This window comes from Tamandua tetradactyla, chromosome 9, assembly GCF_023851605.1.
Source record: "Tamandua tetradactyla isolate mTamTet1 chromosome 9, mTamTet1.pri, whole genome shotgun sequence".
In the NCBI taxonomy this organism is placed as follows: Eukaryota; Metazoa; Chordata; class Mammalia; order Pilosa; family Myrmecophagidae; genus Tamandua; species Tamandua tetradactyla.
The window spans coordinates 34,324,142-34,341,096 of record NC_135335.1 but is presented as its reverse complement, the minus strand read 5'-3'; the positions used below and the strand labels follow the sequence as shown (position 1 = coordinate 34,341,096).

General features: G+C 50.8%; 1 protein-coding gene across 1 annotated transcript in view; it reads left to right on the top strand.

Moving 5' to 3' along the window:
- Positions 1–16,955, top strand: part of GRIP2 (glutamate receptor interacting protein 2) — a 44,813-nt gene that overhangs the window by 22,629 nt on the left and 5,229 nt on the right. Inside the window, exons 12-21 of the mRNA XM_077115090.1 lie at positions 2,060–2,246; positions 2,756–2,901; positions 4,081–4,161; positions 6,267–6,333; positions 6,425–6,570; positions 6,731–6,875; positions 8,827–8,966; positions 9,543–9,725; positions 10,659–10,857; positions 12,518–12,623. Coding sequence (XP_076971205.1) covers positions 2,060–2,246; positions 2,756–2,901; positions 4,081–4,161; positions 6,267–6,333; positions 6,425–6,570; positions 6,731–6,875; positions 8,827–8,966; positions 9,543–9,725; positions 10,659–10,857; positions 12,518–12,623 — 1,400 coding nt within the window. The remainder of the gene's footprint in view (positions 1–2,059; positions 2,247–2,755; positions 2,902–4,080; positions 4,162–6,266; positions 6,334–6,424; positions 6,571–6,730; positions 6,876–8,826; positions 8,967–9,542; positions 9,726–10,658; positions 10,858–12,517; positions 12,624–16,955) is intronic.

Here is a 16,955-nt window from a genome sequence, read left to right as displayed (position 1 = left end):
CTGCACAAGGGCACTACTGGAGGGGGCAGTGACTTTGTACACTTCTAGTCTTGTGTTTTTGATGGGAAAATTTCCCAGCACGTGGTAGCAAAGTGTCTTGAGGAAGAGACGCCTTTCAGATCAGCATGCAGGGCATACAGTAATTCCACTTCATTTCTCTTTCATTCAGTCCTTCTGATCCATTCGGTGTGGGGTTATTGTATCTGTACCAACTCTCTGACATTTGTTAATTTCCCCTTAGACAAAGACGCACAGGCCTGAGACTTCAGCCATCCAGAATTTCGTAATTTTCGTTTTTCTGGTATATATACATATAGTTCCCTTTTGAAATGAAAGTATTTAAGTATTTAGAAAAGTGAATCAATGTAAGGATAAATAACAGTCAGTGATAATGCAGGAGACAAGTGAAAATCACAAGAATGCCCAGAATTTTAAAAATCTTTCCCAGAGTCTTTCCTTTGTTGATGTCGAAAGTGTTCCCTGACTCCTGCCATATAAGTTGGGTAGACATCTAGGAAGGATGAAAGGTCAGACTGGGCATTTAAGAATAAACCAGATGAAGGCAGAGAGGAGTTCAGGTTTGCCTGGTGCCTAAAAGGAGCCAAATATGGTTCTGAGCTTCCAGGTGGCTAAGGTGAAAAGGGTAACAGATTTCAGAGTCAGATGGAAGATAAAATACATCACCACTATCCACCTTTGTCAATAGCCACAGATGGAGGTGTGTCAGTTGAAAACCACAGAAATACTGTTCCCAGGCTGGGGGCTTTGGATATTCCTTCCCTGCCCCTTCCCTAGGATGGGTGGCTAATAAAGTATTATCATTATTAATATGCATAATAACAATTAATTCATTAATTTGACAACTTTTTTGAGCATCTTCCATGTACCAGGTACCATTCTTATCATTAGGATATAAATAAAAATAATAAATACAAAAAATAGCATAGTATATATAACATAATATATTCCAAGTATAACATAAAATAAAACATCTAATAAAATATGACATAAAGGACAATAGTATAATGTCATTAGTAATAGAATGAAATATAATTATTTGTTTAATAAAATCCATATTAATCATGCTAATGTATTTATATGGAATATAAAATGCTATGTATTAACTAAGGTATCAAACTGTTAAACATAGAGTTACCATTTGACCCAGCAATTCCGCTCCTAGATGTATGCCCAAGAGAAATGAAAACATACGTCCACACAAAGCTTGTTCACGAATATCCATAACAGCATTATTCCTAATAGACAGCCGGTGGAAACAATCCAATTTTGGATTGCCCATCAATTAATGAACAGATAAACAAAATATAGTCTAGCCAAGCAATGGAATATTCATCAGCCATAAAAAGGAACGAAGTTCTGATCCATTTGGAAACAATATATGGAGTGAGAGAAGCCAGCCACAGATGACCACGTTATGTGATTCCATTAATGTGGAATGTCCAGAATAGGCAAATCTGTAGGGCCAGAAAATAGATTAGTGTTTGCTCAGGGCTTTGGACAATAAGGGGGCAGGGTGCAAGGTTTCTTTTTCGGGGTGCTGATAATCGTCTAAAATTGATTGGGGTGATGGTTGCACAATGTTGGAATAAACTAAATATACTGAAGCCCATTGAACAGTGAAAATGAGTCAATTGTACAGTATTTGAATCACCTCTCAGTAAAACTGTTCCTGAAAAAAAAAAACCCTAATACAGTATAGCACTGTATAATATAAAATTATAATACATATAGTACAATAGAATTACTACAACCATATAAATATAATTGATATAGTATACTATAATACAATACCAGCCCTCAGAATCTCTGATTTTCAATGTGACAGTCCCAGCCCTGTCTTCTTTACTCCATGCCACTGTCCTGCCAGCTGGGAGTCTTGAACCCATTGTACAGATGAGAAAACCAAGGCTCACCAGGGGCTGAGGCTTGGATGGGTCCCAGGGCAAGTGAGGACTCGCAGGGGATGGGCTGGCCTCTGGGTGGGGGCAGGGGCTCTTTGGGACAGCCCACCCGAGTGCGTGTCCTGCCTTCCCCGCAGTGTCACTGGCTTCCAGCACAGTGGGGCCGGGTGGGCAGATAATTCACGTGGAGACCACAGAGGTCATGCTCTGCGGAGACCCCCTCAGCGGCTTTGGCCTCCAGCTCCAGGGCGGCATTTTTGCCACCGAGACCCTTTCCTCCCCACCCCTTGTGCGCTTCATTGAGCCTGACAGCCCGGCTGAGAGGTGAGTGTGGCCCTGCCTCCGTGCCTGTCAATCTTCTACTTTAGGGGGCTCACGGGCAGCCGGGGAAACCGAGTCACAACACCCACAAATGTATCCTTCTTAACCATCACATCAACCCCATCACCAGCCCTATTTAACAGATGAGGAAACCGAGGCCCAGAGAGGCTGACTGTCTTGCGCGGGGTCACACAGCTTGTGAGTGGAACCCTCAGGACTTGAACCCCTGTCTGTCTAAAAGCTGGCGTCCATTTTTAGACCCTCTTCTCTGTCCCTGCCTCTCATAAGGCCCATGGCATCATCCCCACTGGACAGACCTTAGCCAGGGTCACGTGGCAAATAACCCAAGGATATAGAGTGACTGGGGTCTGGGCTGAGAGTCCCACCTAACAGGTGGGCAGGCTGCAGACTGGCAGGTGGGGAACTAGAGTCAGTCCTTGGTGGGCCCGTGCACATTTTCCCTGTCTCCCGTGATGCTCCTTTCCCCTCTGCCGGGGTTTCCCGGGGTTCAGGTGTGGGCTGCTGCAGGTGGGAGACCGTGTCCTTTCCATCAACGGCATCGCCACCGAGGATGGCACCATGGAGGAAGCCAATCAGCTGCTGCGAGACGCCGCTCTGGCTCGTAAGGTCGTGCTAGAGATTGAGTTTGACGTGGCGGGTGAGTGAATGGCCCTCCCTGCCTCCCTGCATTTCAGGACCCCACCCCACCCCACCTATGCTCCCTCTTCTCCTTATTCTATTCATGCCCGGTGCAAACGTTCCTCTGCCTCCATTCCCCTTCCCTCCACCCCATCAACCCCCCTCGTCCCCTCATGGACCTTCTCCCAGGACCATTTGCATTTGCAGTTTTCACCACTAATTGGAAAAAAAAAAAAAGGCATGAGTTGGGAGGAAGGAACGTTGTGTACCAGGATGAGTCAGTCAATGAGGGATTTTTGAAGAAGGACAGAACCTGGGTGGGGGTGGGGCTGAAATTGCTCCCAGCCCCTCCTCTTGCAAGGACTAGGCAGAGGATTTACTCTAAAACCACTCAAGGCAGAATTCTGCTGCTGTGATTTAGACACTGTCCTGCTTCCCTGCGGCTGCCATAATAAATGACCGCAATCTTGGTGGCTTAAGACAACAGGAATTTATGGTCTCGTGGTGCTGGAGGCTGGAAGCCTGGAACAGAGGTGTGAGCAGGGCGGTGCCTCTTCCTAGCATCTGGGGGTGGCCGGCAATCCTTGGCATTCCCTGGTTTATAGAAGCATCATGTTGGCCTCTGCTTCCATCTTTTCGTGGTCTTCTCTGCTTGTCTCTATGTCTTTTCACACAGGCTTCGAAAAAGATCACCAGTCTTTGGGTGTAGGGTCCACGCTAATCCAGTATGACCTCATTTTGGCTAATTTCATCTGCCAAGATCCTATTTACAAATAAGGTCACCTCCTGAGGTTCCAGGTGGACAGGGATTTCAGGAGACACTATTCAATCCAGTACAGAACTAATGTGACTTTGGACAGAACACTTTGCCCTGCCCTCTGTCCTCGGTTTCCCCATCTGTAGCATCCTTCCCCCTGCAGGGTATCGTTAGGGTTAGACGAGATATAAGATGTTCTCGGTAAATCTCTGCCGAAGGGTTGGGTCTGGCTGGGGGACACTCGGGTTGGCAGTCCTGAGGTCCGGGTTGGTTGTCTTGGACAGAGCTTTCGGCTCGCTGTGCCTCAGTTTCCTCACCTGTCAGGTAGAGGAAGCAGGAAGGAGTTGGCATGGTGACTTTTTCAGATCCGTTCCCCAAGAGGGCTTAGGGCTGAGGCTCCTCCCTTGGATTTGACATCTGTCCACATCTGTCTGTATGCAGAGTCCGTCATTCCGAGCAGCGGGACTTTCCACGTGAAGCTGCCCAAGAGGCGGGGTGTGGAGCTAGGAATCACCATCAGCTGTGAGTCCCTCTGCCCTCACGCCCCCTCCCTGCTCACCCCCACAAACGGGAATTGCCTGCCAGGCTGGGGATAGCAGCAGCCCCGGGAAAGGCCCTGGGTGGGTAGGGGTGGGGTGGCCAGGCTAACTTCCCATTCACACTCGGCTCTGCGACCCCCAGCTGTGTGTCCTCGGGCGAGACCGTACTTCTCAAAGGAACCAAAAGGAGGAATGGCAGGATGAATAAATAAATATAGGATACAGGACTATAGGGAAGTTTGGAACCCTTCCACAGCCCCCATCTGGTCCCCAGCGTCTCTGGCCTCATCTCTTCCCACTGTCCCTTGCTCATGCCCCTCCAGCCACTGCTGCTCTCTGTGCTGTTCCTTTCTGCCCCTGCGCTTTTGCACTGGCTGACTCCTCTGCCCTCTTCCCCTACCTGCCCCCAGGTCTTTGCTCGGGTGTCAACGCAGTAAGGCCTTCCCAAATCACCATTTAAAATTGCACTCCCCTCGCCCCACCTCCTACAGTCCCTTCCCTTCCTTATTTCTTTCCCCACAGCACACCTCATCATCTGACAAAACTGAGTATTTTACTTTATGAATTTTGTTGATTATCTGTGACCCAATCACGTTCCCAGCTCCAGTGAAAGCAAGGATTTTTGTTTTGTTCACTGCTGTGTCCCTCCTGGAATGTAGTATGAACTCAGTAAATATCTGTTGAATGAATGAATGAATGAATGACTGCACAAGTATCAGGTGAATCAGTGGGTGGAGAGGATGAGGCTGTCAGGGGTTTGGGAGTTGGGAGGGCTGACAGTGGGGGTCAGCAGGGAGAAAACACCACCCACCTGTCCCAGCACCCTCATCCCCACTGCCTGGCTGAGGCTCTGGCCAGGGCAGCACCCATGTGGTTAGACCGACCCCGGGTCAGGCCGAGGATGCTCAGACACCCTCCCCAGGACATGCCCTTTGGGACAGCTTCGGGGAGCCCCCAGGAGTGGACAGTCCCCCTGTGGGATGACCTTGGGCTTGGTGGAGAGGTCGCTGTCCAAATAGGCTGCAGCCTCCGCTCTTTCCTGCCCCAGAATTCAGCAGTTGGTGCTAGTGGGGCTCTAGGCAATCTAGCCAGGGAGAAGCTCCTTCCAGCCTGTTCTTGGTTCTTCTCTCCCTGGGCAGTACCACCAGGTACAGTTGCACAGATTGTACATGACACAAGGGGCCCCCATTCAAGGTAGACTTACATTTGTAGCACCATATTTTCTCATCTTAAAGGTGTCATGTGGGCTGGAAGGGCAGTGTACCATCTGTACCACCAAGAGATGAGAAACCCGTTAGCTCGAATGGATTCCTTTTGCGAGAAGACTTAACCTCCTCTTACAACACCTTAGGTCCTATTCCTCAGGAAGCAGCTTCTGAGACAGGGCATTACACAGAGGAGTTTTACTGGGGAGGGCTCTTGGGCTCAACACCTGTAAGAGACCAGATAGAGAAAATCAGGTACAGTCACAAGAGAGGGCTTCCCCAACCCCATGGGGTGCTGCGAAGACCCTTAGAAGTTGTCCTGAATTGAGGCAGGGGCTGAGCCTCTGCACCCCAGGATGGTCCCTAGGAGGGGTGTAACCTTGGGTGAGACAAACTCCCCTGGCCGGGGGCAGTTCCCAGTAAGGTTTCCCACCGGAAGCACCCCCAGCTGTGAGAGGAAATAAGGAACTTGGTTTCTGAAAGGTTCGCCGAGCTCTGGGTCCTGGCCCTCTTGCCAGACACAGGCAAGACGTGGCCCCTCAGGGAACTCTTGGTTTGCGGGGCCTGAGCTGAGCAGAAGGGAAATAGAACTGACGTTTCTTTGAGCACCTGCTATGTGCTGGGAAGGTTTTGTGCTTGTGTTACCTAGCTGAATCTCACAATATCCCTCTGAGGTTGGTGATGTCATCCCCATTTCACAGAGGGGAAACTGAGGCACAGGGAAGCTCACGGGGGCCCAGGCAGGAAGCAGGCGGACAAGGATGGGAGCAGAACACGTGGCCCAGCGTCCACGCCTCCAACCCCTGGGCCTCTCCATTGCCCCCTACCCTGTCCCCAAGGCCGAGGTGACAGGAGGTGGGATTCATGTCCTTTTTCCCTCCAGCAGCCAGCAGGAAACGAGGGGAGCCCTTGATCATCTCGGACATCAAAAAAGGCAGTGTGGCGCACAGGTAGGGGTGCTGCTGGGCGTGGGGTGGGGGCCAGTGGCCAGTGGGGGTGGGCACAGCACCCGCACATGCCAGGCTCCTTCCCGCCTCCCAGGACCGGCACCCTCGAGCCGGGTGACAAGCTGCTGGCCATTGACAACATCCGCCTGGACAACTGTCCCATGGAGGACGCCGTGCAAATCCTGCGGCAGTGTGAGGACCTGGTGAAGCTGAAGATCCGGAAGGACGAGGACAATTCCGGTAGGCCCCCGCCCCTCCCCACCCACTCTGGCTGAGGAAGGGACCCCCCCCCACAAGGGCGGGCTCATGGGGGCTCCTTGAGTGAACAATGGAGTCTGGGAGCCTCCAGCTCCTGGGGGCCCTGCAAAGCCCCACCCCTGATGGGTCCCCACCCTTGCAGATGAGCAGGAGACCACGGGTGCCATCAGCTACACGGTGGAGCTGAAACGCTACGGCGGGCCCCTGGGCATCACCATCTCGGGCACCGAGGAGCCCTTTGACCCCATTGTCATCTCGGGCCTCACCAAGCGCGGTCTGGCTGAGAGGTGGGCCAGGGCTTCAGGGGCACGCAGAGGGTGGTCGGGGGAACCCTTGGGTGGACAGTAGCTAGGCCTTGGGACCAGCCAAACTGGGTTCTGGCATTTTCTCCAACATCGGTGCTCTGCATGACATCGGGCCGGTCCCCTCCCTCTCTGTGCCTCAGTTTCCTTATCTGTAAAATGAGTGTGTTAACCCCTGCCTACCAGAGCAGAAACAGACCAGCCCCAGGAGAAGTCCTGTCCCCAGATACGTGCTGGATAAACATGCATCGATCGCTCTCTGCTCCCCCCGTACCTGGAGACTGCAGTTTCTGGAATGCTGGCATTATAAGGCATTTGGGGGCAGAGTGCGTGCTTTTTTCCAGAAAGGTGCCGGGATGAATCAGGCTGGCGGGGATAGGGTGAGCTCCCCACAGGGAGAGGAGCTGGCTGTAAAGTGGGAACCTGGCCAGGGATGAAGGAGCAGGATGGGCCCCTGGAGGGGTACACAGCACAGCAAGGAGCTTGCGGTGGAGTGGGAAGGACAGAAGGGATTCTGAAGTCTGAGCCTGAGGCTCAAGCAACAGGGGCTGTCAGTGTCCCTGCTCCTGGCGCGCCCCCTGCTGGACACCTGATAGAATGCAGGCGCATTCTGAGCCCAGAAGGCTTCACCAACTTGCGCATTTACCGAGTACGTGCTGTGTGCCCTCCCCTCCTTGGCACTGGGAACGCAATGGACAAACCACCCGCCTTGTGTGACTGATCTAGCTGAGCGCTGCCTAAGAAAAACACCACCCAAGTCGCAAATTTAATTATACATTTTCTAGTAGTCTCGTTAGGAAAGTACACAGAAGCAAAATCAATCGTATATTTATTCCAGAGTACAATCAATATACAAATTACTTTGCATTCTTTTTTATACTGACACTTCTGAATCCAGTGTGCACTTTACACTTGCGGCACATCTCTTTTCAGTATAGCCACATTTCATGTGCTGGTGGTTGCTGCTCTGGACAGCCTCCCCTCCCTGAATTCATCATTCCCTGGCTCACTGCCCATCTCCTGGGGGGGGGCAGGCTCTGGGCTGGGCAGTGCTGGACACGAGGGCACACCCGCTGGGACCTGCCTCCCCAGAGACGACATCCACATTTGGGGTTCAAGACCCCCAACCCCAGTCCTCTGCCTCCTTCTCTCCCAATCCAGGTGTGTTCTCAGCACCCAAAGCAGCTTCTCTCTCCACTCACAACCTCGGTTGCACCTTAGAATTGCCACCTTAGCCACACCTGAAGAGATCCTATTTGATTGGTCTGGGGTAGAGGTCAGGCATTTATAAGTTTTAAAAAGCTCTTCAGGTAATCCTAAAGGGCATCCAAGATAGGAAGTTACTGGGCCAGAATAATGCTACTGCCTGGTTTGTTAGTCCCTCCCCACCCTGCCCCCTCTCCTGAGGCTTGACCTTGGTGATTATGCTCATTCTCCAGGTGGGGAAACTGAGGCCCAGGGAGAGGAAAAGTCTACCCAAGGCTTTCTGCCTGGAGGTGAAATGTGAACCCATTCCACTCATCCATCCCTCAGTTAAATTTGATAAATGAGTACTATTATTCTCATTTTACAGATAATAGAACCAAGACTCAGGGAAGTTAAGAAACCAGCCCAAGTTCATATACCTAGTGTATATTACTTAACTTCCCTGAGTCTCAATTCCCTCATGAAACCATTCTGAAAAGTCATCCCAGACTCTGGTTCCAGAATCTAACTTCTGAGTAAGATAGGACTCAGAATCCCCTCCCAAATTCTAGACTTTATACCTCTGTTAATGCAACCCAAGATCATACTTGCCTTTTTGTTGTTGTTGGACGAAGCCTGGGGTTTACCAGGCTTTGATCCCTTTGGCTCTTCTGGGTTCCCCATGGGCACAGCTTCTGTCTGAGGCCCTTGACATTTAATTCCCATTCCTTGCCCTGTACCCCCTCCCTAGGACGGGCGCCATCCATGTGGGGGATCGCATCCTCGCTATCAACAGTGTTAGCCTCAAGGGTCGGCCGCTGAGTGAGGCCATCCACCTTCTGCAGGTGGCTGGCGAAACCGTCACGCTGAAGATCAAGAAGCAGCTGGACCGTGAGACTCGCCCCATGCCCTGGGGACTGCCCAGCCCACTTAGGAAGGGAAATCTCCACTTCTGCACCTGGCTTTGCATGTGCCATCTCACCAAATCCTCACCATGACCCTGTGGAGGTGGGAGGCTGCCTGGTGCAGCCAAAGAAACCAAGACTCAGAGAAGGGAGCACCCCAGGTCATGCAGCTGGCGTGGGACAGAGATGTCATCATCTCATTTTTCCTGCCTCTTAGGGTGCCTGCTATAGCCCATTTGTGCCTCAGTTTCCCCTGGAGATGTCTCCAAAGCCTGTGCTTTGGGAGTCTTCTGATCTTGGCTCCCCCTGTTGCTCACCATGTGACTTGGGCATGTTGTTCAGCCTCCCCGAGCCTCAGTTTCCCCATTCGTGAAAGAGGGATGCTTATTAGTGCGCCATGTCCCAGGTGATTGTTGACTTGCCCAGCCGGCCTCAGTGCCTGTGAGTTTCCAAACCAGACTGAAGTGGGGAAACTGAGACGCACCAGACATCTTGGTGTCTCCTATTGTCGTCTGGGCCTGGAGACCAGAGGCAGTGACCAGCATCCTCCTTCTCTTCCCAGGCCCCCTCCCGCCCTGCAAGTCAGGGAGCCTTAGTGAGGCCAGTGATGCTGACACGGAGCCGCCAGAAACACTCAAAGGTGGCCTGCTGCTGGCAAGCCGGTTCTCGCCTGCTGTGCCCAGTGTGGACAGTGCTGTAGAGTCTTGGGACAGCTCGGCCACCGAGGGTGGCTTTGGGGGCCTAGGTAACACCTCAGGGCCCTGGGGTACACAGCACGCTCTCACTCCAGGTCTCCCCAGCTGCTGCAGGGGCTGTTCCCCTGCTGCCTAATCTTCCTGTCACTCCTCTCCTGGAGCTCTGTCCTCGAGACACCCTTTTCCTGAGCATGGCCCACTTACCTCTGCACATCCCCAGCTCTGCAATGGGTTATTCCAATTTCCCCACCGTGAGGCAGGGGACAAGTAGAACTGACGCAGGCTGTATTCCTCAAACCCAGCCCATTGCCTGGCATACGGCGTGTGCCCAAGTTAATGTTCATTGCACCCAGTTGAAGACAGGAAGGCAGAGAGTCCTTTGCATCCAATGAACTCATCCTGCAGGACTCAGCTTGGGGTGGCCGCGAGCTCCCAAGTTCATGCATGCTGAAACCTGCGGTGGCCTCAGGGGAGGCTGGCCTTCTGGGTTCTGTGATCTATAGGGCTTCAGGGACTCCCTGAGGCCCAACTTGGGGAACTAGCTGGAGGGTAAGCCTCTGGGTGGCCTCCTAGCCCTGCTCTTCACTGGCTGGACTCTGCCCTCCCTGGGGCTCTGCTTCCCCATCCTGAGCTTTTGGTGAATGTCTCAGCTCATGCCTTGGGGCAGGATGTCAGTGCTCCCAAAAGCAGGGGTGGGAGGTGGTCAAAACACTAAACCTCCCATTCGAACAGGGGGTTGGCCAAGCCAAACCCAATGGAGCTGGGGCAGGGTCCTGGAACCCAAGTGTTAACTCTTTATGCTGGATAATAAAGAGACTGGGGGATTCTGGGGAAGGGACAGTGCGGCAGGGTCTCCGAAGGGGCTCTGGATAGCCACACAGGACCAGAGAGGGACAGGGACCTACCCAAGGTCACCCAGCTCGGCTGAAATGGGGCAGGGAGAAGGGCAAGGATGCAGACACCTCTCTCTCTTCGCTCGCCAGGTTCCTACACTCCACAGGCAGCAGCTCGGGGTGGGAGTCCCCAGGAGTGGCGGCCCAGCCGGCTGAGAAGCAGCCCCCCACTCACTGATCCCCGGAGGCTGAGCTATACCCCGGCCCCTGCCAACGAGAGCTTCCCTGAGGAGGAGGAAGAGGAGGAGGAGGAAGAGGAAGAGGAGGATGACTGGGAGCCACCAGCTAGGTCTGTGGTGGGAACCCTACGAAGTGGGAGGCAGCCTTGGTTTCCTGGCTGCGATGGGTGAGGGTAGCTGGCCCTCGTGCCAAGGTGGGGTAGGGGAATGAGAGTCTGATCCAGCCTCCAAGGCGGGGGCCCTCCTGGAAGAGGAAGCATTGAGCAGAGTCATCTCAGCCAAGTGGAGATGGGGAAAGGCATCCAGGGAGGAGGGCACAGCAGGGCAGAGGGGTGGAGGGGGCAAGCAGCCTGGTTTGGCCTTTTCAAGTCTCATAATCTCCTGTTCTCTGAAGAGCAGCAGCAGACTCAGAAGTCGATCCCAGACCCACCTGACTTAGCCCAGATTGCTTGATGGCCCTTGGAAAGACCCTTGGGTCACTGGGCATCAAATCCTGAGCTGGGGGTGTCATTGTTTTCTTAGTGTTAGCATTAAATGCTTCAGCCTCATTCCTTGGAGGGGAAGCCTCATGCAGAGAGCAGGCCCTGTGGAGAAATGCTGTTCCTCATCTGCCCTACCCACCTATGCTGTTTGTTCAGGCAGTTCCATCTGCCTAGAATACCCTTCTGCATCTTTCCTGGCAAACTTCTATTCATCCCTCAAAATCCAGCTCAAATTCCCCTGCCTCTGGGAAGCTTCCCTGACTTTCTTAGGCAGTAGGAATTTCTGTGTCCTTTCTTCCTCTGGTGCCCATGGCCTCTCCTAGTGACACGGCCCATCTTGTGATTAACCACCTGGTTATAGTCTCTTCTATGTGGCCCCCCTATTTCAATACCTGGCATCCATAGATGCTCATAGATACTTAGTGAATGAGTAATCAGCTCCGCAAGAACAGAAGCCACACTTGACTCAGCTTCACATCCCTTGCTCAGTAGAGGGCCCGGCTCAGGGAAGGTCTGTAGAATTGACTTGAATGACATGAATTTCCTTCAGCCTCAGTTTTCTCATCTGTAAAATAGGAAGGGAAGGAGGCAACTATTTGCCCCTCAGACTCCCATATTAGAGTAAAGCCTTCATGCCTTTGTAAAAGAGAATGTGCTTTGCAAACCACGGCATGCTCTATAAACGTCATAGCAAATGGCCTGGTAAATTCTCAAGTGTGAAAATGTGCATTGTCATCATTCCAGTGAGGCTTAATTTTTGAACCAATGATGGGCTTATCCAACCAGTGATGTGAGTTCTGGGGTGGCCTCAGTCCCTTCCCCAGCACGAATGCTCCATCCTCTCCATCCGTCTCTCTGTCTTTGCTGGCTCCAGCTCTTTCCCTGTCACTGTCCTGCAATGCCATGTGTCTGGGTGGGGCCAGGGGCCGTCCTCTGGGGGTTACACTGTGGATTTCCTCTCTGTCTGTCTGTTCGTCTGTCTGTCTGTCTCTCTTCCCAGGCGTCCTGTGTCACCGCTCTCCACCCCGTCTCATCCGCCCCTGTTCTAACTGGCCACCGAGAGTCCTGGTCGCCCCTAACTGCATCTTCCCCCCATTCTGTGTCACCAACCACTACCCCGGGGCCCCAGCACTACCACGGAGGACGCCTGCCTGCCTGCCCGCCTGCCCCGTGGTCCCTCGAGCCCAGCGCTGGACCCTGGGGATCCCGAAGACTCCTCAGCTCCCCACCTGCCTGTCTGCCCCACCTGCCTGCCAGGAGTTGACCCTCTCTGGTTCCTACGTTACAGCCCGGTCCCCACCCCCGCCCGGGAGGAGGGCTTCTGGCGTGTGTTTGGGGAAGCTCTCGAAGACCTGGAGTCATGCGGTCAGACGGAGCTGCTGAGGGAACTGGAGGTACGACGCCTCCACCCCGCAGCCCTGCGGGGGCGCACCTGGCCCGTGTGGCTCTGGGAGGCGAGCATGGGGAGGGGACCGTGCATGTGTGCCACCCGTGTGTGTGTGTGTGTGTGTGTGTGTGTGTGTGCACACTTACCTGGGCACCTTTGTCCGTGTAAAAATGTCTCTATACACGTGTGCCCCGTGCACAGATGCATGTGCAAGCTCAACGGAGAGGACCGTGGCCTCGCACGTCAGGGGGTGTGGACACGTGGTCATGTTTGACATCGGCAGAGCTGCTTTGGGAGCAGGCGGGCGTGCATGGCTGTGAGCATGCTTATGCATGCACAGATGCAAGGTGTCTGAGTGTGCACACTGCATGTGTGACACAGGGACGTGGTTATGGGTGTGCCCTGTGGAAGTGGGTGGATGATGATGCCAGTGATGACTCGGAAGCTTGAAGGGTGGGGGTGGGGGGGTCCTCCTAATGGGGTGGGCTGCCCTGGAGGGAATGATCTCAGGAAGATCTGAGTTACTTTAAACCTTTGCTTTCTCTGTACTTTTCCACCTTTTTTATTCCTGATAGTGTTGTTTATTAGTCGATTGACTCCATTTTATTATTGCCGTCTATTTCTATTTCTACTAATACCAAGGCTGTATTCAGATTTCCTCCTTTCACTCCTAACTGCCCTTGACACCTGGTTTGTCCAAACCAGGGTCTAATCTATTTTTGGCAACTGGTTGTGGTGTCCTTTAAGTCTCTTGTAATTTGTGTCCAGTTCCTTTGTAATAACACTGATTTTTTTGAGATAAATTTTCTTATTGAAATAAAATTTGCATAGTATAAAATTAACTTTAACCATTTTTCAAGTGTAAGGTTTAGTGTTTTTTTTTTAGTAGATTCACAATGTTGTGTGTCCATCACCGCTATATAATTTCAGAATAATTCCATACCCCATACAGATACCCCATACCTTCCAATCTACTGTTCCCTACATCCCCTGGCAGCTGTTACCTGCTTTCTGTCTCTGTGGAGTTTCCTAGTCTGCATAGTTCATATCATTGGGACACAAAATATATGGCCTATTGTGTCTGGCTTCTTTCATTTAGCATGTTTTCAAGGTTCACGGATGCCATTGAATGTATCAGTACTTCATTTTTTATGACTGAATATTATTGCATTATATGGATAGACCATAATACTGCCTTTTGAACCTTGCCTTAAAATTTCAGCTCTTTTCTTAACCTGATTTTTCTAACAAAGTCTAATCAATACTTTTGTCCTACTCTGAATAAGACAAGCACTTGACAATGCTCCCATTCCCCAATATGTTTATAAATTACTCCTAATGAATGACATGAGGCTTTGGTCCATGCTTATTTAGATTTGTCAGCTCACCACTCCTTCTTGTATCCCAATCTTTCCTTCTGAATGCATCCTTTGGAAGCTCTATCAGTGAATAAACTCTTAGGGTTTTTTTTTTTTTTTTCCCCAGAAAATGTCTTGATTTCAGCACAACTCTGTATGACACTTTGGTTGGGTATGAAAATCACATTTTCCTTAGGGCTTTGACAATATTCCATTGTCTTCTGGCGACTGTCATTGCTGCTGTAGGTTCATTGTTATTCCTTCTAAAGCAATAGGTCCTTTCTTTCCAGTAGCTTTCAGTATTTCTCTTTATCTGTGGTGACTGTTTTTTTTTGCTCTGATGTGTCTCAGTATGAGTTTGTATTTGTGTTATGAGAGGCTCAGTCTGATTTTTTTTTTCAGTCAGATGAATCATTTTTCCTTCTATTCTGGAAAATTTCCATTATTTTTATAAATATTGCCTCTCCTTTATTGTCTCCTTTTGTGTCTTCTATTAGGTTTGCATTGGAATGTCTTATTCTATCCTCTGTGTCTCTTAACTTTTCTTTCATATTTTTCCTGCACCGTGTTTTCCTTTCCTTTCCTTGAGTTGTCTTCCAGTTCACTAATTCTTTCCTCAGCTGCATTTAGTCTACTGCTTACGCCATTTCCTAGCTATTGTATTTCAATTTCTACATTTTTTATTTCCATAACTTCTTTTTACTTTTTAAATCTTCATCGTCTTTTCCCTTAATGTCTTTGGCTCTTTATTTTCTTATTTTTCTGTATTTTTAAACAGACTGATTTTAAAGTTCCTTTTGGTTTCTCTATTATTTCTAGTTCCCTGCATATGACGTCTCCTATTTGTTATGTCTGTGGACATCACTGAGTTTACTTTCAGCAGTAGTTAATTCTGTACGCATTCTGCATGTGCTCTAGGTTTCGAAGCATCTCTGGGGTCATTTCTCATGTGTCTTTGCAGGGGCCTTTGAACTTCACCAGTTCCAGATCAGTTCTTAATGTCAATTTTTCAACTCAGCATCTCTACACTATTCATGGAAGGCAAATTCTGGCTCATGCAGAAGTCAAGCTAAGGTTTTTAGTTTCCCACAAATAATTTCCCCCCAATCACTGCAGTCCTGGTGGCTCCCTTCTATGCCCTCTGCTGCTGTGAATATACATTTTCTAGTCCCCATTCAGCCATGAGAGGACACTCCTCAGCCTCTTCTCCATGAATGGAGATCCCAACCCCTAATGTATATATCTGGTCCCATGAACTCCTATAGGCCAGCACAATGTGATGCTGTTACCTTTGCATAAGCCAAATGATTTATTTCCTCTCATGCTTGGCTCTGAATTTCTTTCATGTTTTTGAGATGTTTATTTTTTAAAATTTTATCTACCATCTCTTCTCTCTGCGTTTGGAGGGTGCTGTGAGCTCCTGTATCATCCTACAATTCTACAATTTGAGGAATCCTTGAGTGGATGATACCTAGAGTCCTTAATTCTAATTTTTAATAATTGTGTTATCCCAAGATTCCGAGTCTCTGATCTTTTCTTTTGGATCTCGGCTTTCTGGGTAAGGACCAGTTATAAGATCTGATAAAAGTGCTGTTCAGTACCCATTCCACTGTCTTCCTGTCTTCCTTGCCCGACCGTAAAACAGCTGTTATCATAATCTGCCTTCCCTTGGGGAATTGCTAGAAGGCTGAAACGTTTTTCTTCCCCCCTGACGTTAGACAGAATTGTGACCTAAAGTGGAAAGTCAGATACTCTGATGGTCAGCAAGAGAGATGTTTCTAGGCCAGGGAGATACCTGTGCCGAGGAAATTGTATATCACCTGTGAGAATGATGCCTGCCCCTCCCCTCTCCCCCACCCCAGCCAGACTTGAATGAATTTCCCTCAGGGATATACTCTTGCTCAAGTAGGGTATTTATCTGCCCACCCCTCGCTGAGCATGACTGTCGATTCATCTCCTAGATATGTCACAACCTGCTGCTTTTCCCCTTCTTTGTCCAGGCAACAGTCGTCTTTTGCTTGGACAGCTAGAGTGGCCCTAACAGGTCTACCCCCTACAGGTTTCCTTCATCACCCTCTGCAACCCAGTCTCTGCCCAGCAGCCTGAGGGTGCTTTTAAATCTGCAATCACCTTCTCCCACCCTGGCTTAATTCCTTCAATGGCTCTCTGTTGCTCTTGGGATAAAGTTAACATTTCTTACTACAGCCTACGGGACACTACAGGATTGAGTCCTTGGGGCCCTCCAGCCTCATCCCCAGCCTCATCCCAGGCCCTGCCCCTCCAGCCTCATCCCTGGCCCCGCCCCTCCAGCCTCATCCCAGGTTCCACCCCTCCAGGCCCATCCCAGGCCCCACCCTTCCAGGTTTAGCCCAGGCCAACCCCTCCAGGCCCATCCCAGGCCCCACCCCTCCAGGCTCAGCCCAGGCCACACCCCTCCAGCCTCATCTCAGGCCCTGCCCCTCCAGGCTCATCCCCAGCCATGCCCCCAGGCTTGTTCCAAGTCACACTCCTTCCAGCCTCATCCCAGTCTCTGCCCGCTCCCGCCTCATCCAGTGCCGTGCCCCCTCCAGTCTCAGGGTCTTCAGCTCTCTGGCACTGCCTGGGACTCTCTTCCCTCCCCCTCTTCTTGCTCATCTCTCAGATCTCAGATCAGAGAAGCTACTTGGACCACTCTGACTTGGGATCTGCCTGTCCTATGCTCTCACCTCTGAACCTTGCCCCTGTAGCAATTTATTGCAGCATATAATTCTAATCTTACTATTTTTGCAGTAAGTAATACAGCAGAAAGGTTAAGAGCCCTGACTTTGGAGCCAGACTCTGGATTCAAATCTTTATCTTTCTGAGCCTCAGTTTCCTCATCTGTAAAATGGAGAAAATAACAGGGCCGTGTAACTGTTAACGATTCTTATTCTTTTTGTTTGCATGACTGGTTTGCTGACTTCCCTCTCCCACCACCACTGGACAGGGAGCTCCCAGTGGGC